Genomic DNA, 21,069 nt, shown 5'->3' on the forward strand with positions numbered 1-21,069 from the left:
ACAGTAAAATAAAAATGCTGCAAAACAAAAATGCTGCAATCACAGAAAGCAACTGCAAAAGAATAATGCTGCAAGATAAAAGATAAAATCACAGAAAACAACAGTAAAAGAAAAATGCTGCAAACACAAAACACAAAAAATTCCCGAAACAACTGCGAGAAAGAAATGCTGCAAGTTCACGCCACACAATGGAAGTCAGCCTGGCGGGCCACTCAGGGCACCACCTCCCGGACGACCTAGTTCTGTGAGACCAGAGGCACCACAGGTATGCATAGGTAGATATGACACACTAATTTTGAGCTCCATGCCGACGGTGACGATAAACTAGGGAGGTCAAAGTGGTCAGCGCATTCTACATGTATGGATGGCGAGAAAACCAAAAGACCAAGGATGCTGCCACATTGTGCTGCAAACAGTTGAACACCGTACAATTATATAATGAATAGAACACCGTAGTTTATATCTGGTTTATAATTTCAGAGAACATAATAAATATCCTGATTATAATCTAAAAGGGAACTTGCAACAAAACACGTCTTTTTATATTGACCTCTGTCGATGCATGCATGTCAAGTCATCAGGCCTTAATGTGAAAGAAAGCAATGGCACACACTAATAAATGCAAATATGAGGGTAGAAGACTTATGGCTTGTGTTTGTTGCTTGCATCCAGTGCAAACAAAAGCATTCTTTATGCCAGGGCTTGTCGTGGATGTTGACCCCTCCCATGATGATTGGCTGATAGATTACCACACCACAAAGTGGACAAGTTCATTCAGTTGTTGAAACGTTCAACTTTTTTAAAGACACTACCACATATTGGGGGTCAGCTGAGCGGAAACGTATCTGAAGCTTTTTTTTTTTTTTAAGAACTTTACTGAACATATACAAACAATTCAACACAAGACTGGTTCCTATAAAATAAAATAATAATAGTTAAAAAATCAAACAGAAGGCAGCAGCAGATTTTGTCCTTCGATACTTCGAAACTCACTTGTAACTGAAAATTTGGCTCGAAACACAAACCAAAAAAATAAAAGAAAATTGACCAAGCATAGGCTCATAACTTAAAAAAAATCGTAAGTTGGGGCACTGGTAAGTTGAGGTACCGCTGTAATTGGCATATAAGTCGTGATGCGTCCTACCTTCTTACAGTGGATGCATTGCAGAGCAAAGTGCTTCTCATAGCAGCGCAGACAGTAGTTGTTGGCATCCTTCTGGATGAAGCTCCTGGTGCCGATGAGCTGCTGGCAACTTTTGCAAGTGAAGCAACACTCATGCCAACTGCTGCCCATATGCTCCATCTTCTTAGAGCCTTCGAGGAAATGGTTTGTAACACGCAATGAATATATAATACCAATCAGTAGAGCACATTAAAGGAAGCAAATACCCCATTTAAAGGACCATAGATGCTTTTCCCATAGATTTCAGCCCAAGCATCCGGTAGAGCATGTTTTAAAGGAACAATTGAACATTTATAACACATTTTGTTACTGTAGAACTTAAATAAAGGTGTTATTGCACCCTACACAAGAGAGATGAAGATAAAAGTCACTTTTTAATATTTCATATTTTCTGCAATATTTTAATCAATTGGGGGGGAAAAAACAATGAAAAAATATAGTGATGTCCCCAAACCTTTGAGCTGTGTATTACTTGGAAAAAAAGAAAATGTTCCTCCTGTTTTTGCCATTATAAAGCTGTATTTCTGTTCACCATCCGGTGACATCTCAATCGTTTGGTATTGACTTTTGTTATAAGTGCCCCCCAAAAAATTCTAAATTGCAAGCTTATTGATATTTGTTGCTTTAAAAAAGAAAAGAAAAAAAAGTAAAGAGGCCTCATTTACCTGGCATAATATTATTCAGGCATGCATTGCACTTTGCTGAGAACTCGTTGCTGTAGCAATCTGAGCACATCAGCACGTCATCCCTGGTGGCAAAAGGCTGCCCCACCAGAGACTGGTTGCATCTTTTGCAGAGGAAGCATTCACTATGCCAGTGTTGGCCTTTGAATGACACATCCTGATCGAGGGGGACAGGTAAGCAGTTGGTGCTGAAGTCATGTACACGGTGGGAAACTTACCTTACTTGTGCAGCCAATGAGCTGGATGCATGCGATGCAGTTGTTACAGCACAGTGTCTCGTAGCATTTTATGCAGTGTGGGATTTCTGCCTTCAGGATAAATTTCTGCCCATAAAGGGACACTTGACACTCGCTACATTTGCGAGGCTCAGCCATCTTCATGGAAATGTTAATTAAGATTTCAGCAAAGCAGTGAAGCTATAACTACGACTTCTTTCATTTCAATTGTCATTATTGACATGAACAGGAAATGGGACAATTAGAAGCAAGGTAACAAAATTATGTGTAAAAAAGAAGTCACTTCTTAATTGTTTGGCCCCATGATGGAAAATTTATACAATCATAGATAACTGTATGCTTCATATTGCTGACATGACCTATTGAGGAGTACATGTTTGGGATTGGGGCCTATGTCCTGTTTGATCAAATCAGAGGATGACAAAGTCAGACGGGATCAACATCCTAGGCTACGAGAAGACAAATGGTCAGTAAGAGCACAATCCATGTTTAGTGAAGATAATAGTTGCGACTTAGAAATATATGAACGAGAAGCTCAGAGAAGTATTCTTTGAATAACCACTGTGCATGTTGTTTTTTTACTGTATAGTTGTTGTTCCTTCTTGAAAGAATATAAAATCATCTTAAAGCTTACCCAGGTCTCAGAGATAATATTGAGGTCATTTTAATTCTAACATCCCACCTGCATACTGCACCTCATCAAAAAGGATGTGCTCATCCCTTTCTCCAGTGTGAAGCAAAGCAGAGAAAAGCCGAGAAGAGGCCATACCTGTTGGCAGCTGCAGCTTCTTGCAGACCGAGAGCAAACAGATCCTTTGCTTTATAAGATTGGAGGGGGCAGGCCAGTGGTTGATAAACATATTTCAACTCTTTTTTTCATTAAAGAAGCACAAGAGTTGAGGCAAATAGTCAGAATAATTGCATCACATTTTCTGGAGAATTGGGCTTTAATTATATCATGATAGCAACAATGCTGTTTGATAAGTGGCAAATGAAAAAAATATTTGTCATGAGCATTCAATTCTCGTGCCAAGCACTTTTTTGACAGCAGCTCTTCTGTTCTCTCTTGTGAAACCTAGGTGCCAAACTAGATATTACTTTTTTTTTTTTTTTTACAAAGGTTTTTTTTTTTTTTATTGGTTGATTGTCTTATGTGCAAGTGTGCAGTTATCGCACGTGTATGTGACAAAGGCTACAATGTGTTGCTAACTGCACTGTATTTACTGTTCCCATGACAGAGAGAAAAGCTTTCAGGTGTTTTTGTTATATCTTTTTTCTTTTTTTCTTTTTTTGTGCGCAAACTGTAATCATGTCAACCTGGCTAATGTCTGAACTTTAGCTGGATACATTTAGAATTCTTTTGTAAAAAGACAACAGTAAAAAAGAAAAGGCACGCTTATTAAAAATAAAAAACATTTTTAAAAAAGTAAATAAGCCCTGTTATTGTTAAGTCATACAAATTGACTTTCTTGTTCAGTTATTTGTTCATCCAATTCCTTGCTTAAACTGTACGTTGAAATCTTCTCTTCGGAACCGCATGAAACTGCTGTTTCACATACAGTATAAGATCACCTTGTGTCGCACCGTAAAAAACAAATAAAAATAAAAAGTCATGTATTTGCAAGGAAACAATTGAACCATGTTTATAGTCCCAAGCAGGTTTCTATCAATCCCATGTGTGTGTTTATCTCCTGCCATAGCCAATATAGCTGTTCTCCGCGCACAGCACTACGTAGGAGCTGGAGCAGCTGCTGGAGGTCTGCTGGAGCAGACTGCCGCTGTGCAGCGGGGACGCCTTGCCGCTTAGTATGTGGTTGCTCATGCGCCATGACTCACAGAAACCGTCAACCTGCCGCTGACCGTTGGTGGCAGAGCCGTGCCACAACATCTTCTCAGGCCTACACACACACACACACACACACACACAAAATAAAACATCACAGTTACACAATTGATTTCATTCTTTAAGAAATTTGTTGATCAAGTGGAATTCAACCAATTAAACATGTCAGCATTTGGTGAAATTCTGGCCAAATAGTCCCTAAACAGGTCGCAGAAGAAACTAAAGTCCTGTAATGTAACAGAGTACAAATACTTCATTACTGCCCTTAATTAGACTTTTCACACTTTTGTATTTTACGTCATTGTTTATATTTCTGGCAAGTTTCACTTTTACTCCACTACATTTTCAAAATAAAATGTATATCACTACATTACCTAAATGAAATGTATACTTTTACGCCACTATATTTCCCCACCTTTGTTACTGCAAAAACTAAATCACAAGAAATTGTGTCACGCATTTTACCCATGCAGAGATCTGACAACTTTTGACTCTGGTGCATCTCCAGCAACAGATGGCAACCCAAACGACTATATGGTGAACTCCGAGAGAGTGATAACATAACAAGGATTACGGTACACACCCGTGTGCGTATTTCATGGAATGCCTTTTCTACACTGGATGCAATGCTTCTTATATCTACCTAAAGTGACGGAAATATTGGCATTGAAAAACTCCCCATCCAACCTGAAGAAGCACATTGAGGTTAGGTAAATAAATATACTGTATATTAATCCATTCAAAATGTCAATGTTCTTTTAGTTATCGTGAGCTTGTTTCGGCATACGGTGAATGTGGTGGCCAGGCTAACATGGCTTAGCTAACTTCACTCATTATCCAACACGCAGAGCTTTAATTGGTGTACACCAATGAAGTAAACTAAATAAATAAAAAATATATATATTTATCAAAATTCAAAATGATCAGCTTTTTAAAATACTTGTAATTTTACTTTCAATAGTAAAGTACATTTAATATTAGAATAATACTCTTGATACGTAAGCACAGCGAATGCAAGATACTAAACTTTCACTCAAGTAATATTCTACAGTTATTTTCTGTTAAGGTACTAGCAAATACTGTATCTACTGTACTTACACCCCCACTAACAGCTAAATATATCCTGAGCAAATGTTGATGTTTGACCTGGATCAGGCGGTTTTTTTTTTTGTAGCCACCAACGAGCCTTAAGCGTAATTCAAGCTGGATATTTGAGAACTCTTCCTGGCAGAATTAGCCCATTAAAATTTGCTGGTTTCCTGTCACGGACCTGGCCATTAAGCATAGTCTGCAAATGTTCAATAGTGCTGAGTTTGGAGCTTTGTGAAGGTCACTTCAGAAGTTTATTAATCTGCTTTATCCAATTTTGATATTTGTTTTGGATCATTGACCTGTTAGAACACCCAGTTTTGTCCAAGGTTCAGTTGTCTAGCTGTTGATTTGAGTTGAATTTGAAGAATTTAGAGGTATTCCACTTTCTTCATACTCCATCCACTTGGTGCAGTGAACCAGTGCCAGAGCATGATGCTACCAACACCGTGCTTGACAGCTAGTACAGTGTTCTTTGGTTTAAAAGCCTTACATAGACTCAGTCCTCCAAACATACAATATGTTTTGACATTGTGGCCAGGCAGCTTAATCTTTGTCTCATCTGACCATGATACATTTGTCCAGAAGGCATTTGGGTCGGTCATGTGGGCAGCTGCAAAAATTGAGGTAAGCAGGAGCTTCTTTCTTGGTCAGCGCCCTGTCAGTCTATGTCAATGTAAAACTTGGTTCAATGAAGTTTCCAATTCATAGCAGGCTGGGAGGAGCCTTAGTGGTGAATGAGTTGTTCCTGAACATCTTAACCAGTTTCCTTACATCTGAGGGTGATAGTGTGCCTGCTTCCAGACCATGGCAAAGTGGTGAAACATCCATATAACTTTCTATAAAATTGTTTGAACTGATGAACTTGGATTCTGTAGCCGTTGAGAAATGCCTCTAAAAGACTTTCCCAACTCATGTAAATAAACTATTCTCCTTCTGAGAACATCACAGAGTTACTTGAACTTTCCAATTGTTGTTACTTTAAGTGAAGCCAATGAGTGCTGTCAAAGAAATAATTTTTATGTTGGCAAAAAGAAACTACCAGCTCCAGTCACTCATGATCACTAATGTGACATTACTAGCGGCTTGGCCTTGTCAAGTTAAAAGACTTCAGAACCTTCAGCACCTTTTATCAAAAGATTTTGGTGAAAATATGCATCTACATATTTCAACTGTATACATAATTTTGACACTGGGTGGATGAGAGAAAATACAAAATAAAATCAAAATTCTTCTTTTTGAAAATCACTGATGTACATTTTATAAGCATTCCAACCTGGAAAAAGAACGTTTCAAGTATGTAATGAAATGACACCAAATTATTATGACATTTAACTTCCCGGTGACCCTGAACCGGTTAATCGATAGCTGATTAATTGTCAGTATTTCTTATTTATAATCAAGGAAATTTGTCGTCAAGTGTTAAATTGTATGATATTGCTGACTGGACATACCATGTGCTGTCGCGGAGAACATCTTTACCATCAAAAGAGTAGATAGGGACATTCTCCTTCATTGTGCCATCGTTAAAAATGGCATCCCAGTTGTCAAACAAAACCTCATCCTGATGAGACAAAACAATCAATTTGTGGAGGAAAATGTTTAACGTTTAAAAAGCACAGGCACGATTAATACACACTGAAATATACAAAGCAAGTCATAAGTTGTCATTGAATATCTATGTATATCTGTGTATATCTATCTCTCTCTCTCTCTCTCTCTCTCTCTCTCTCTCTCTCTCTCTCTCTCTAGATAGATAGATAGATAGATAGATAGATAGATAGATAGATAGATAGATAGATAGATAGATAGATAGATAGATAGATAGATAGATAGATAGATAGATAGATATAGATATAGATATAACTTTTGTTTTTGATCTACCTTCAAGTTAACTATAGGCATATGTTCTCTGTCAGCTTTGCGGACAATGCTGTGGAGATCTTGGAGTTTTGAGGACAAGAAGGCTCGGAATGTTCCCTTCATTCCGATGCTTTGAGCCTGAGTGAAGCACAAAAAGTCAGCACCTCGGATGCCCCGCATGGATCCACTCTGGGGCTGGTTCAAGGCGATAAGGTGGAGCTGGAGAAACCCCAAAACATGCTGTTACTGTATGTCCAAAACAATAAGAGCAGCTGCAAGTGGCAGCTGACAAGCCACAGCTTCTCTTACCCCTGGCCCTGATGTGTGATGGTGGGGCGGAGTCTGGGCCACAGGTGGAGGAGGCCTTCGCTGAGGAGTTACAGCGTAGTAAGGTGGGTGTTCATGGGCTGGATGGACTGGGTATCGACCATCTGGGTTATTCACCCGGTCTGTGTAACTGGGGTATCTGGGGTCTGTTGGGGCAGGGTATTGGGGATCTGGCTGAGATGTATGTCGAGTGTCAGGGTGGTATAATCTGGGATCAGGAAGGTTTTGGTTTCTGCCATCAGGGTTTGTTTGGTATGGAGGGTACAGCTGGCTGGAGTGACGTGGGTCAGGCTGATAAAAACTGTCCGGATTCACTTGGTCCGGCCTCTCTGCATGACTGTGAGAGTCATTGGAGATGTGGTGTGGGGAGTACGGAACGACCGGTGGGGGCTCCACTGCTACAACCTCATTAGCCTGTGAATAGTGTTCATCATATATTCACACGCGACCATATTTGGGAGATAGAACTTTGGAAAAACATGCAGCACACTCACATCCTCACGTGGCAATGGAATATAGCCACCAAGCTGAAAAAGGTTAACGGGAACAAGTTCATTAAAAAGTTGTTTCTCTGGTTCTTTTTCAAAGCGAAGTGCTAGTTCTTACCTGGACTTGACGAACCCCGTCTCTGACTCGTAGATAAAGATCTGTCCGGTCTATGACGTAGACCAGTGAACCCTCAGGTTGTCTTCTAGCAGTGGCTGTCATGATGTCATAGGACTGCAACACTGTCACCTGAACGGAAGTTAAGCCAGTGAGGCTCTGTTTTCTCAGTCTCCATTTGAACTGTGATCACTATGATAGAGTTTGCAAGGAACCAAATTAATGCATGAAAAGATGTTACTTCTTCAGAAGGCTCACACTGATAGCCACATCAAGCAAAGAAATTAACTAAGGAGCCAGCTGAGTTCGGACAAAAGGCAAACTACACCCTGGACTTGTCATCAGTCAGTCACAAGGCACATAGAGAGGGAATACCATTCGCAGACACATTGACAGTGTCACTGAGCTGCAACTGAACCCACGCTGTCTGCACTGAAGTCAGGCCTATGCACCACTACACCATCAGTGACCAGTATAGAAGGGGGTCCTAGGAATTTGTAGACTCTGGGATTGCATCCAGACTCCTGGCTTTGTTTAATTCTTTTTTGGAATTTCTCACCCCGGAAGAGTGTCCTGGTATTCCAGGTGTTCCAGGTGGCCCGGGTGGTCCAGGAATACTGATAGCTGTTATTCAAGAGGCAAAGGGCAGAATTACTTCTACACTGATCTAATGAAATTGACAAATACAGTATTTTCTGTTATTCAACTTACTGTGTGTGCCCCTATGAGGTCCAGGGAAGGAAGGGACACCAGGGGGTCCAGGTGGCCCTGGTGGTCCAGGTCGGCCATCATAGCCTCTTCCTGGTGGACCAGTTGGCCCTTGGGGACCCGGTGGGCCAGCAATGGAGTCCCCTTTGGGGCCCTGGTGGGACATGATATTTTAATGTAAAGTGGTAAATTTGATGTTAAGTCTACAAAGCCTTGTAATAAGGTTTTTTGTGCCATAGAAATAATCAATATGAATCATTTCAGAACTGCTATCCAAAATAATCCGACAATTTGTACAGTAGAATTCAATTGAGATAAAGACAAAGCCAGAGATTGGGTTCCTTAAGTGTGCACACTGTAACTAATAATTTGTTAAAGAACCCTTTGATTAGTTTGTAGCACATCCGAAAATCCAACTAGATCATATATACTTTATTTGAGGTTAATCAGAATTACCTGACCGCCATGTATTGTCTAGTACTTAATAGCTTGAATGTGATGGAAGAGGATGTGCACATCTGTTTTCTCTGTTTTTATGATAAAAAATATTTCATCTTATCGCTCCACTGCGGGTATTTTAATGTTGACAGCATTGTTCCTAATTCAGACGTAATTAACATCACAGTAACATGATCTCACTTGAGGTCCGGGGACTCCCGGCACTCCTATCGCGCTCCCTCCATATCGTGGGTCGTAATATCCCCCACCTGGTTCTCCTTTCTCTCCTTTCGAGCCAGGATCTCCCGTTTCACCCTTCAACTCATTCTGGACACGGAATCATTGTGGAACTCCCATTGTTGATGTGGACCGTCAAAGCATTTTTGTGTTGACACAGTCAACAGAGGAGGCTTACCTTTAATGCATAAATGTCACGGTCTGACCCACCACCTGAATCCCAAGCAAGATGTTTAGTTTATACTTGGTCTAAACACACAAAGAAAATTGTTGAAGTCCAGTGGAAGCTGCTTTACCTGGTAGGCCGGGTAAACCTGGTGCTCCAGAGTCACCTTTCTCTCCTTTAGTAGCTACGACAGAATGATGAACGATGACGATATATCGAAAGAAACCATTGTTTCAGGCAACGAGCTAATATGTCGCACACTCACCTTGATAATACCTGGCGTAGTCATCATACCCCTAGAATGACAAAATAATAGCATTGAGAGGGATTTTAATGTTTTCATTTCTCACATCGTTCTATTTAAATCAAAATAAGTATACTGTAGATGAGGAATATTGAAGAATGTTCCAACTTCAACAATGTTTTACATCTTGACTCACTCTGGATGTTGGTCCAGGGGGTCCAGGTGGGCCCGGTGGACCTGGGGGACCCTACATCAAAACATGGTGTGGTTACGGAAGTCGACAAAGTTCCACTTCTCCCGAATTACCTTGTGAACATTTACTCACATAGTATGTGGCTCCAGACCCACCGCCTGGCTCTCCTTTTTGTCCTTGGATGCCGTTCAGTCCCGGTCGACCCTACAAAATAAAATACATTCCACAGTGACAGACCGTATGTACAGTATCTCACAAAGGTAAATACACCCCTCACATTTTTGTAAATATTTTCTTGTATCTTTTTAAGGGACAGGTGTCATAGTGAACTTCCAGTGATGAGTCTGACAGAGTGTGAGAGCACCACATTTAATACACCAGCTCCCCATTCCTACCTGAGACCTTGTAATCCTAATGAGTCACATGACACCTGGGAGGGGAAAATGGCTATTTTGGCCCCCGTTTGGAGCTTTGTGTTCGTGTTATTTTGATGGGAATGGGAATTTACACTCTAATACAAGACTAACTATATATTCTAGCAAAGTGTAACTTCTTCAGTGTGGTTCCGTGAAAAGATCCAAATAAAATATTTTACAAAAATGTGAATCGTGTCTCTTTTGTGAGATACTGTACGTTGGTGATCATTTAAAAAAAAGCAATTAAAAGCAGAATAACTACTCACTGGTCTACCCGGAAGTCCAATTTCTCCTTTTTGACCTTGACGACCATAAGAGCCCTGCCGAAAAAAAGATTATACAGGTTTGTGCCACTCATGAGAATTCAAAGCCATTACTGTAGGTAACAATGTGTATAGTATGTATATATACATATATGTATATATACATACTGGAGGTCCAACTGGGCCTGGGGGTCCTATATCTCCCTGTGAACAGACACACAATAATATTTACATCATGTAGCCCTCTATGAATGTGTTGGTATTGAATGTAAAAGAAGAACACATGATGTCATAGTTACTGGTTTCCCTGTCAGGTCCCCCAGGTACAAAGGCCGCCCATCTGGACCCATGATGACACCAGGCTCTCCTTTTTCACCCTGAATACATCACATGTATATATTTTATATACAGTATACACAACTCACAAAATGTTGAGGATATTGTTTTTATAAGTGAAATTTCATGATGAACCTAAAAAGCACGATCCCTTTTACAGGGGAACTTCATTTGACTTTCACTAAAGTTTTAAATGGACAGTTTTTCTGAACTTTTTGCCCAATATGCAGTTCTCTAACAAGGAGCGGAACGGAAAAATTCCCAACAGGTGTTTGGTCCATGGATGGACCAATACATTTCTTGGTTCAATTAGAATTGGAATTTAAACACTCCTCTTCATCATGCTATTCACATTTTGACATGATAAGACCATGACAACACCGAACAATTGATCAACAGTGGAAGGCTTCAAACAGAAAGTGGCCACTGAGCTTAGCATATCACAAAATGTCATCAACGATTTTCAAAACAGCGACTAGAGTCACCGAAAGGCAAAGTGAACGTCCATTTTTATTGATTTGTTAATTTTGTCGTTCTTGTCCTTGTTAAAGAGCAGCAAGTTCTGGAAAAAATGTACTGAAACAAACAGTTGGATGTGCATTCAAAGGTTTAGAGAAGATCAAATTCAGTTCCCCTGTAAAGGTAAATAGAGCATTTAAATCCATCCCAAAATTGTACCCAAAAGCTGAATAGCCCTAACTTATGAATTGATGGATTTTCTTACCTTAGGGGCAAATCCTGGCAGACCTGTGTCCCCCTTTTCCCCTTTCGGTCCGATGGGCCCCTAAAATAAATCACAACACATGTCATATGGACTCACCTCTGTTTTCTTACATCTGATATAGTCTGGTGTGATTGCAGGTTAACTCACTGGGAATCCAGCTTGGCCTGGAATTCCTGCTCCCGTCTGACAGAGACAGAAGGAAAAAGGTGTGAATGCCTGTTGACCTTGCAACGTTGTTTCTCGGACAACGGCTGCATCCACTCACCTGCAACCCTTCACTCCAATAAAGGTTGTCAGACTACAGCAAGACATGGTTGGGTTAGTGAGTATGAAGGTGAAAACACAATGAAGCAAAGGTGTGGTGGTTAGTAAGGGGGTTAAGTGATACAAGAGGGTTAATGATGTGTTGTCATACGATTACACTTTGAACTGACTCACATCCCCATTCCGATAAATGATTCGTCCTGGAGGTCCCGGAGGCCCTGGAGGACCAGCTGGCCCACCGTCGCGCCCTGGCAGACCCTGTGATGTGAACCAACATATGCCACTTTTACATCTCTATGTGATTGTTGCAAAGTACAGTATATCGATGACTTACTTGTTCCCCCTTGTCTCCTCCATCTCCCTTCTGCCCCTGAATTTAAAAAAACAAAAAACAAACAAACAGCCAGATATTTGGTGATTTCACTCAGTTTTTTGTTTTGGTGGATTTTTACTCATGTAGACTAAAGCATCTGAACAAAAATATGGAATTCATCTGACAACTTACTAGGTGTCCTGGAAATCCATCCAGACCCGGAATTCCAGGTGGACCTCTTGGTCCTTCTGCTCCTTTGTCGCCATTGGTTCCTGGTAAACCTGGTCTGCCCTGAAAATCCATCAGACGACTGAAGTTGGAATTGTAGAACTCATTAAGAAATTCATAAAACAACTTTATTATTGACTCAAGAGAGAAAAAGAGATGCCAAAACGACTTACTGGTAGACCTAAGTTACCTGGAAGACCCTGGAAAACATGTTACAATGAACATTTATTGATGGTGTTTTTGAGGGAGGCGACTGAAGGCTTAGGCATGATTCAGTACCTGTGGTCCTGGTGGGCCACTGAGTCTCCGTAATCCACCGTTTCCCTCAAAGTCTTCCTGGTCAGCCTGTACATGTGGATGAATTGCCTTGTTGAGTGCACTCCTAAATTTGTTAGTCACTTTTTACTTCTTTTTCTAAAATAAGACTGCATGAAGTTACCTCATGTTGGCGTATCTAAGTAACAAAGTGAGAATGTTGACTCTATACTCACAAAGCCAAAGGGGTATGGCGGCCCAGGTGGCCCTGGTTGCCCTGGGGGTCCAACTGGGCCCATGGGACCTGGAAGCCCTGCTAGCCCAGTCTGTCCTGGTGTTCCCGGCAGTCCTGGGTTACCACGAGAACCCTTGGGTAAACAACAAGTGTTACTCACATCCTGTTAGACATGTACACTCACAAAAATTTAAGGCTTTCTGGCTTTGGGGTGAAATTTCAGGATTAACATAAAATGCACTATAACCTTTACTGGTAAACTTTATTTGACCTTCTCTAAACTTTTGATGACCAGCCATTCATTGTTTCAGTATTTTCGGCAAAAATTGCTGAAAGGCAAAATTCACAAGAGGTGTTTGATCCATGACTCAACCACTACATTTCCAAGGATGTCCACCTTCATGCCCTTCTGTGTCTCTTCCAGTCTCTCTGTATCTATGATGCAACCTACTGATAACACTCTGTGACACTCTCAGCTCAGTGGCCACTTCACGTGTCGTCTTGGTCTCATGATGTGAAAATGTGAACCGCATAATGAGAAGCACTGTTTCAATATCAATTGTAATTGAACCGGGCCATTTATTTGTCATTTCATGGATCAACCCCCCGGTGTGAACAACAGGAAGAGAAAGTGGTGCAAAAAGTACTAAAAAAATTAACAGTTGGACTTTGGAGAAGATCAAATTCGTTTAAAATGTAAAGGTTAAAGTGCATTTTAGGTTCATCACCTGAAAGCCCAATATGCCTAACTTTTTGAGTGCAGTATAGATCGATAAATATGGATTTATTCGTCCCATGATGGAATTACCAACATGGGAAAAAGAGAGTAAACCACAACCACCAGAGAGACACTATTATTAGCAAAGGATAAACCTTCCAAAAAGGAATTCCTTTATTGATTTTTTTCAAAGGGCTGCAGGTTTACATAACCCACCTTCTCGCCAGCTCTTCCCTGAGAGTTGAGCTCACCACTGTCGCCCTTTGGAGATAATTTGGAATAGGTTTATATTATGATACAGAAAATGACCACGTGCTTGCTATTCTTATAGAACCTTTTCTCCTCTGAGCCCAGGTTGACCTGGTAGACCACGATCCCCAGGAGAACCCTGAAACAGCATACGGAATCAAACAGCTGGAAAAAGTACAGCTCAACATCACTACCCTGCCATGTTAACCTAAACTGATTCTGAATGATAGTTTTCAAACCAAAGCACAGGTAGATACACACAGGTGGACCTGGGACCCCATCCCTTCCAGGTGGTCCAGGAGGTCCAAAGGCAACTAGACCATTGGATCCAAGTGCAACTGATGTACCAGGGACCCCAGGAAGACCCGGAGGGCCTGGGGGGCCTGGAGGACCAACAAGACCCTGAATAACAAACCACAATGATGATCAATTCCAAAATCCTTCCAGATCCTATGATTTAGGGTGCAGTCCCACTAGTCCAGTTTTATTGTACTGTGCTTCGGGAAGGTTACCGTCCCCTCGTAATCTCCCACCTCCTCCCCTTTGTGCATGACCAATCGTGACATGCCCAGGCCCACTTCTTCCAACGGATACTAGTCAAAAGAACCAGATTTTAGGTGTCAACTGTGGCCAAGCATAGTACAAATTGGCTAGTGTGAGTGCACCCTGAGTTTGACAATGTTTCTGCATACCCGGATCTTCTCCCATTCTGGGAATCCTGAGCCCTCCATGTCAACAAATGTCTGTGGTAGAAAACAATTAAATACAGCAAAACTGTTGTGAAGGTGAAATAGTGCAGTGACTCCCAAATAACCACTGTGCCATGAAACATTTGTGTGCTGTGAGAGCTGTTTTGGTGTGGCGCAAGAAATTATTGTATCTTTGTTCAACTATCGATGCCAGTGACATATAGTGACAGGCAGAAGAATGAAATCTTCTTCTGCTAGATGGCAGAAGGTACATAATTAACCTGAGTATCCACTTTTGTGAGATTTTTGTTTGGCGATTTACAGTGAGATTTGTTACAATAAAGGTTGGGAAACACTGATATAGTGAGTAAGAGGATGTGACATACTGGACGATTTCCAGTTCCTGGTCCAGGAGGTCCTGGAAGCCCTGGGGGACCTCTGGGTCCAGGTTGACCTTCGCCCCGCTCACCCTGAAGTTCAGAGATCAAAATGTCAATGTTGTTTGATACAATTTCAAAGAAAAGTTAAATCATAATTCAAACATAATTGAACCTCTTCTCCTTTGGGACCAGGACTTCCAGGAGTTCCTGGGAAACCTTGCGGCCCCGCGGGACCCTGAAAAGAGACGCATGAAACACAATTTACTCTGTCAAAGTTTTTGTGCATACAGTATGTCTATTAAAACATAGTGCACACACTTACAGTTTTCCCATCCTCTCCTGGATCCCCCTAGAACAGCATTCACAATCAATGAGTTGCATTTATAAAGAAATAAAAGCTGAAATTCCTCATATTTCTGAAATTCTCTTACAGGCGCTCCATCAGCTCCTGGTAGACCAGGCAATCCATCTCGGCCCTGAGATCCAGGTGGTCCGGCCACCTGCTGCTTTAAAGAGCCATCCCCAATCCGGACGACCTCGGCTGCAGCTCCAGGAGGCCCGGGGGGACCTGGGAGGCCCTGTGCGCCACGCTCTCCCTTACTTCCAAACGCTGTACTACCCTGGTGATCATGAGTTCATAGAAGCATGTTTATGTCACTTTTCTTATGCTTCCATTTAAAAAAATAATAATTGAATATAGGGAACATAGGACAAATTTCACAGACCTTATCTCCCTTTTCTCCCTAAAAAGACACATTGTTTGATGTAGTTATATCAGTGGAAATGTGTATCAGATAACGAACATGCATACTGTGACATTCCACCTTTTGGCCAACACCTCCAGCTTGTGAGGAAAAGCCTGAACCAGGGTCTCCCTTTGGCCCCGCATGGCCTCTGTCCCCTCGGGTGCCCTTCTCTCCTCTGTCACCTTTCTCTCCTTTAGCGCCACTTAAACCTGAAAGACGAGTGACAATGTGTAATATTATGCGTACATATTGTGCAAATGAACATTTGCATAGTGCATACACTGCACATATTAGGTGTATTGTAATTTATCATTGTCCATATTACTATACTTCCAACTTTTCACACACTTTTACTGTACTACAAATATTACCGTGGCATAGTTGGACAATGTTAATTACTTACCACATACCAACATGCAACATCTGAATCTGCTGTTTTTTTCTCTGTTGTTTTTGTCTGTCTCTCTGTCTTTTCACATCTTCCCACTGAATCCTCAATAGTGTTATATTATCAATAATTACTCCCCATTCAATAAGGTAACAATAGCGTGAAAAACAATTGTCATATAATTGAGCAATTCCTCCGAAGAACTCACTTATTAAACAATGGAAGCAGTGCAAGCATCTCAACAGAGGGAGCCATTTCACCATTCATCTCTTCTGCAAGAACAACCAAGCTCAAATTACCTGTTTCTTTAAGTCTGCCTCCTTTTGAGGCTATCAATGGGGGCTCGGGCACCGGCCTGAAAGATGCAGGTGTGGTCTGGGGGTGGAATATAATGCATTCAAAACGGATCAATTCTTCTACTTGACTACTTACTCCGCATCAAATAACAAAAGGTAGAGCAAAAAACAATATTGTTCACCAAATGGCTGACCTTTACTTTGCCTCCCGTCTGCCTCCTGACGCCTTCACCGCTGCCAAAGTCGCCAGAGGCCTGAGTGACAGGCAGGTAGCATTTGAGCATTCAGGCGTCAAGTCTCACCTGGGGGAAACGCACAAATACTCACAGCGTCGGAGTCGTCGTCGATGTCGTCACATAAGCGCTCGGCAGCCCGAGAGTTTCCCACAAGCCTCAGCTCAGCAATTTCACCCTAAAGACAGACAAATATACTGTATGAGCCCACGTGTAGGCAATAATTAATGATAATATAACACTACTCAGGATTAATTGGGAAGAAGTAACTCTCACTCTTTGATAGATAGATAGATTGATAGATAGAAAAAGTGAAACAATTGTGCCATTCATCTGAAGTGCATTTTACATTAGTTTTATCAAAACAAATTGGAGTTTCCAATAAAAAGCAAAGCAAATGTGTCTCCCTTCGAACCGAATTAAATGCAACAGCATTTTTACGTTCAAACCAAAGGTTTTTGTGTGACATGACCATGTGATGTCATACTAGGTCCATCGTGGAGTCCCGTATGGCGACATTTCTTTGTTTCAAGTGGGTAAATGTCTTTTTTGTTCTCATGTACAGTTACTGGTAGGATGGACAACCGCTTTATAGGCTGCTTTTGTATTTTGGAAGGAAGCATAGAAAGAAAGCAAAGAAAGAGGCAAGCTGACAGAAGTAAGGAAGGGAAAAGAAGGACAATTAGGTAGGGCAGAAGGGAACAAAGGTATCAAGGAAAAAGGAATTTAAAAAGGAACCAGTGATGTAAAGCATAGGAAAATGGGGACAGTAAGCTATTCAAGCGGTTCACACGTCTGCCTCGCAGTTCTAGGTTCTGGGTTTGAATCCCGTCTCGGGAAGCAAGACAGAAAGTAATGGAAGGAAGGAAAAAAGAAGGACGTGAAGGTATGTCAGGAGGGAAGAAAGGGATCAAGGGAAGAAAAAAGGAAGAAAGAAGTTAGAAGTGAAAAAGAAGGAATGAAAAAACAGTCTTTAGAATAAATTATATTTTTACTTTGTGTTAATATACATTTATGACTAAGGCAAGGTGATATTATTGATTGCGATCGAATCAAAATTTAAGAATTGAACAAAATCATAAATTTAATTTTTGACAAGCTCATAAATTCAGATGTAACAAATTAGAGTATTTTTTTTTATTTGCCCAAAGTAATATTTAAGAACGTTAAGAAATATTTGAGCCACCCTAGAGGTCAAACATCATTCGGACTTCTGCAGGTCCATTACCAGTGATGCCAGTCACGCGTTACTCCAAAATGCTGCCATTTTGAGTAACGAGCAAAGTAATGCGTTACTTTTCCTAAGAAAGTAGTCAGACTACAGTTACTTCTTCATAACAACAATACTTACTTTTGAGTCATCTACACCTCTCCCCAAGTTGAGATTTATTGACGGTGACTCATACAAAGAGCAGGTTGACTTTAGGCGCGGTTCATAATCATTTTACCGAACACGCAGACCGGTCGTTATTCATTAAACCCAATGAAGCAATTGGGAGGTGATTGTTGATTCTACAATGCACAGTGATGGTACAGTACCATAAAAGTGCAAAGAAATGCACAATTTCACTGTCGCCACACTATTTTTGTTAATAACCTTAGTAAAAACTGTATTTGATTGTTGTTACCTTTTTATTTACACATTAAGAATACAGCTTTACCGGTGTGTTAAGCGTGCAATGCATTGTGGGTTAATTATTCATACCGAAGTGTGCGGTCATAAATCGTCATACAATAAGGACTGACTCACTGGCTTACAATACTTAGCTTAAATATTTACAATAAAAAGTGAGAACTTTCAACTTCAACGTAGTCTGTACTGTGAGCTGGTTTAATGCGCTGCACGGCTGACATTCACGTAATTAAGCGCTTCTCCCCCTGCAATCACCAACATCTTTGCGTGTTAAATAGCTGCATAATCTTGTCACCTTTTCTCGCTCTTCGCATCAAAATTATGATGGTGGGAGCAATTGTGTGTGTCTCTAGGCCCAATTTACACGCACGCACAAACGCAGGCACACAGTTGTTGCCTTTATGGACCACAATCGGCATCCATCCATCCATCCATCTGTCAAGAGTCTTTAGAGAAGTGTACTGAGAATGGTGTGCTTGTTTCCAAGTTTATGTACTTACTGTATTTTGCATGTCAAGTCTGCACTAAGTTGCTTATTTAATGTGGCTTCAACTCCACTAATATTTCAGTTATTGGCTCATGTTGATGACATCATTCTGTAACTTGTGTGGTGTACATTACCAAGTAATGGGTACAGTTAAGCTAGTGCTTTTTTTGTACTGTGGATAAGTGATATTCCTGCCACTTGGCAGCTGCTGAAAGTAACTAAAAAGTTACTTTTTTCTAACAGTTACTTTTGAAATCAAGTAATCAGTAAAGTAACTAAGTTACTTTTTCAAGATAACTGTGGCAACAGTGTCCATTACACATTCAATGAACATGTGAAATTTGGACCGCTAACCTGAAACTTGTCCAGGTCGGCCCCCCCAGCCTGAGCGACAAAGATCCCGGCCCCTGTGTCAAGCTCCATGGGGTCCGGGGACCGCTCAAACTTTACCACCCGTGGCACTGAATCACAGTCCTGGTAGAAGGTCACTTGCTCCTCAAAGACAGACAGCGAGAATCGAGTCCATTTGCCCACCAGGCTCGTCACATCGAAGCTGGCGGCCTCGTACGACGCCTCAGAATCTGGCTCGGTGTAGAAAAACCGCACCCTCTGCCGGCCCCACTGCACGGCGCTGAGCTTGACCGCCACATACATAAGCCTCTGGGGCCCATCGGTGACGGCGAAGAGGACGGAGGCGGCCGAAGTGGACGGCTTGATGTGAAAGAGGAGGGAAAAGTGGCGGTAGAATGGGTTGGGTACGTGGGCCAGAGCCGGTTGGCCCGACACAGCGGCAGAAGTGAAGATGTAGGCCGGGGTCCCGCTCGGCCCGATGACCCGACCTATCTCATCAGGTGGCGGATCTCCAATTAGCTGGAGTAGAGACAAACTGCTCTGCTCTACAGGGAAGCAGAAAACAGACAAAGTTAGAACATTGCAGAGATTTCGTACCCACAACAAAAGAGTCAAGAGTCCGGCACGGCACATCATTAGATGTGGCCCACTAAAACAAATAGTGTGACTACTTTATGTATCTTGATAAATGGATTTTTTTTTTTCATTTGGCAGAAAATCAGGGCTAACATTTAAACTTTGAACATATAGTACAAGCCTTTTCCCGCCCAGTCCTTCTGAACATAAATTGAACCAAAAAATAAACTATTTTGCATGGTTAATACAGTATGTGCAAAGGTGGATTCAATATTAAAACAATCCCATGTAAGTCCATCCATCCATCCATCCATCCATCCATTTTCTATGACGCTCATCCTCATTAGGGTTCACGGGTGAGCTGGAGCCTATCCCAGTTGACTTTAGGCGGGAGGCAGGGTTACACCCTGAACCGGTTGCCAGCCAATCACATTGAAACAAGCAACTATTCACATTTCCACCTAAGGACAATTTACAGTCTTCAATGAACCTAACATTTATGTTTTTTGGAATATGAGAGGAAGTCAGAGTACCCGAAGAAAACACAAACAAGCACGGGGAGAACATGAAAATTCCCCTCAATTTGGACGTAAACATCAAACTTATGATACCACCAACATACAACTGCATTAAATAAAGTTTGTTCTTCCTTCAGTTTCAATCCTGACTGCATCATTGGTCATTTATTTTTTTGATTGCACAAACATGTGCTGGCCCAAATTACTGGAAAAGTGCTGATACTACAGTTCCCAAAGCTTTCTTGAGACTTAAAAAGTCAAATTCTCACAAGTCGGCATCACAAGGGTCCTCCCAGCAGACACTTGCATTGGGGAGGGGGAATATCCTTTGTGGCAGATTCATGAGAGAAAATAACTGAAAAATGAATAATGTGCAATAAGGGGGTCCCAGAGGTCAGCTGTTTCCAAGTGATGTAAGAGCTTCATGTGTTAAGTCAGAGGGGGAAACCATAACTCACATAAGAAAACAAACTGAGGGCAAACGTGACATGACATTTTAATTAGTGAAGAGTGAAGCAAATATTGAACACCAACTGCTGCGTGGCGGAACGGAGCTCAAACAAGCGTCGATGCTTGTTTTCACACACTCATTCACATCTCTGTGAATGGGGACTGTGTGGGATATTGTCCAATTGGATCTGGAGCAAGGCATGCAGGGTGGTCCGCTCCCAATTGGCAGCACCTGCTGTCCTGCTTTGGGTTCCTGCGGTGGCGGCACTGCTCCTGCAGCTGCCGTCTGAAATGATCTGAATGAACGAACGGTTTACTACCTCTTCAACAGCTTGCATTTGAGCGTGCTGAACGTTTAATGTCCATGCACATCTGGAAGTGGTCCAGGCCACTGCTTGTTGCCTCAGAGGCTCCGAGGGTCAGGGACCTGCATGTCTGTGCAATATTGTGCAACACAAGACCACCTTAAGCACTTCACAACCATTACACACTTTTCTTATGTCTTTGT

At 41.6% G+C, this 21,069-nt stretch overlaps 1 protein-coding gene and 1 pseudogene across 6 annotated transcripts in view; both read right to left on the reverse strand.

The window, feature by feature from the left end:
* Window positions 1–577: 577 nt before the first annotated feature.
* Window positions 578–2,240, reverse strand: LOC133465399 (four and a half LIM domains protein 2-like; annotated as a pseudogene).
* A 790-nt stretch (window positions 2,241–3,030) lies between these two features.
* Window positions 3,031–21,069, reverse strand: part of LOC133479263 (collagen alpha-1(XVIII) chain-like) — a 30,561-nt gene continuing 12,522 nt past the window's right edge. For 3 of the 6 annotated variants that reach the window (XM_061776024.1, XM_061776015.1, XM_061775979.1), the window contains exons 2-41: window positions 19,021–19,562; window positions 16,641–16,724; window positions 16,496–16,567; window positions 16,317–16,392; window positions 15,708–15,838; window positions 15,609–15,626; window positions 15,315–15,503; window positions 15,206–15,232; window positions 15,056–15,118; window positions 14,890–14,973; window positions 14,507–14,557; window positions 14,076–14,216; window positions 13,900–13,953; window positions 13,782–13,826; window positions 12,849–12,980; window positions 12,637–12,702; window positions 12,531–12,557; window positions 12,322–12,420; window positions 12,151–12,186; window positions 11,991–12,074; window positions 11,818–11,850; window positions 11,700–11,735; window positions 11,553–11,612; window positions 10,792–10,869; window positions 10,661–10,696; window positions 10,496–10,549; window positions 9,946–10,017; window positions 9,817–9,867; window positions 9,642–9,672; window positions 9,507–9,560; window positions 9,389–9,423; window positions 9,175–9,300; window positions 8,539–8,689; window positions 8,387–8,451; window positions 7,831–7,959; window positions 7,719–7,751; window positions 7,207–7,638; window positions 6,919–7,116; window positions 6,489–6,598; window positions 3,031–4,000 (exon numbers count right to left, since the gene is read on the reverse strand). In XM_061776024.1, coding sequence (XP_061632008.1) covers window positions 3,787–4,000; window positions 6,489–6,598; window positions 6,919–7,116; window positions 7,207–7,638; window positions 7,719–7,751; window positions 7,831–7,959; window positions 8,387–8,451; window positions 8,539–8,689; window positions 9,175–9,300; window positions 9,389–9,423; window positions 9,507–9,560; window positions 9,642–9,672; window positions 9,817–9,867; window positions 9,946–10,017; window positions 10,496–10,549; window positions 10,661–10,696; window positions 10,792–10,869; window positions 11,553–11,612; window positions 11,700–11,735; window positions 11,818–11,850; window positions 11,991–12,074; window positions 12,151–12,186; window positions 12,322–12,420; window positions 12,531–12,557; window positions 12,637–12,702; window positions 12,849–12,980; window positions 13,782–13,826; window positions 13,900–13,953; window positions 14,076–14,216; window positions 14,507–14,557; window positions 14,890–14,973; window positions 15,056–15,118; window positions 15,206–15,232; window positions 15,315–15,503; window positions 15,609–15,626; window positions 15,708–15,838; window positions 16,317–16,392; window positions 16,496–16,567; window positions 16,641–16,724; window positions 19,021–19,562 — 4,019 coding nt within the window. In that variant the 3' untranslated portion in view covers window positions 3,031–3,786. The remainder of the gene's footprint in view (window positions 4,001–6,488; window positions 6,599–6,918; window positions 7,117–7,206; window positions 7,639–7,718; window positions 7,752–7,830; window positions 7,960–8,386; window positions 8,452–8,538; window positions 8,690–9,174; window positions 9,301–9,388; window positions 9,424–9,506; window positions 9,561–9,641; window positions 9,673–9,816; window positions 9,868–9,945; window positions 10,018–10,495; window positions 10,550–10,660; window positions 10,697–10,791; window positions 10,870–11,552; window positions 11,613–11,699; window positions 11,736–11,817; window positions 11,851–11,990; window positions 12,075–12,150; window positions 12,187–12,321; window positions 12,421–12,530; window positions 12,558–12,636; window positions 12,703–12,848; window positions 12,981–13,781; window positions 13,827–13,899; window positions 13,954–14,075; window positions 14,217–14,506; window positions 14,558–14,889; window positions 14,974–15,055; window positions 15,119–15,205; window positions 15,233–15,314; window positions 15,504–15,608; window positions 15,627–15,707; window positions 15,839–16,316; window positions 16,393–16,495; window positions 16,568–16,640; window positions 16,725–19,020; window positions 19,563–21,069) is intronic. The other 3 variants (XM_061775988.1, XM_061776006.1, XM_061775997.1) reach the window with 3 other exon arrangements.

The sequence above is a fragment of the Phyllopteryx taeniolatus genome, chromosome 1, assembly GCF_024500385.1.
Source record: "Phyllopteryx taeniolatus isolate TA_2022b chromosome 1, UOR_Ptae_1.2, whole genome shotgun sequence".
Taxonomy (NCBI): domain Eukaryota; kingdom Metazoa; phylum Chordata; class Actinopteri; order Syngnathiformes; family Syngnathidae; genus Phyllopteryx; species Phyllopteryx taeniolatus.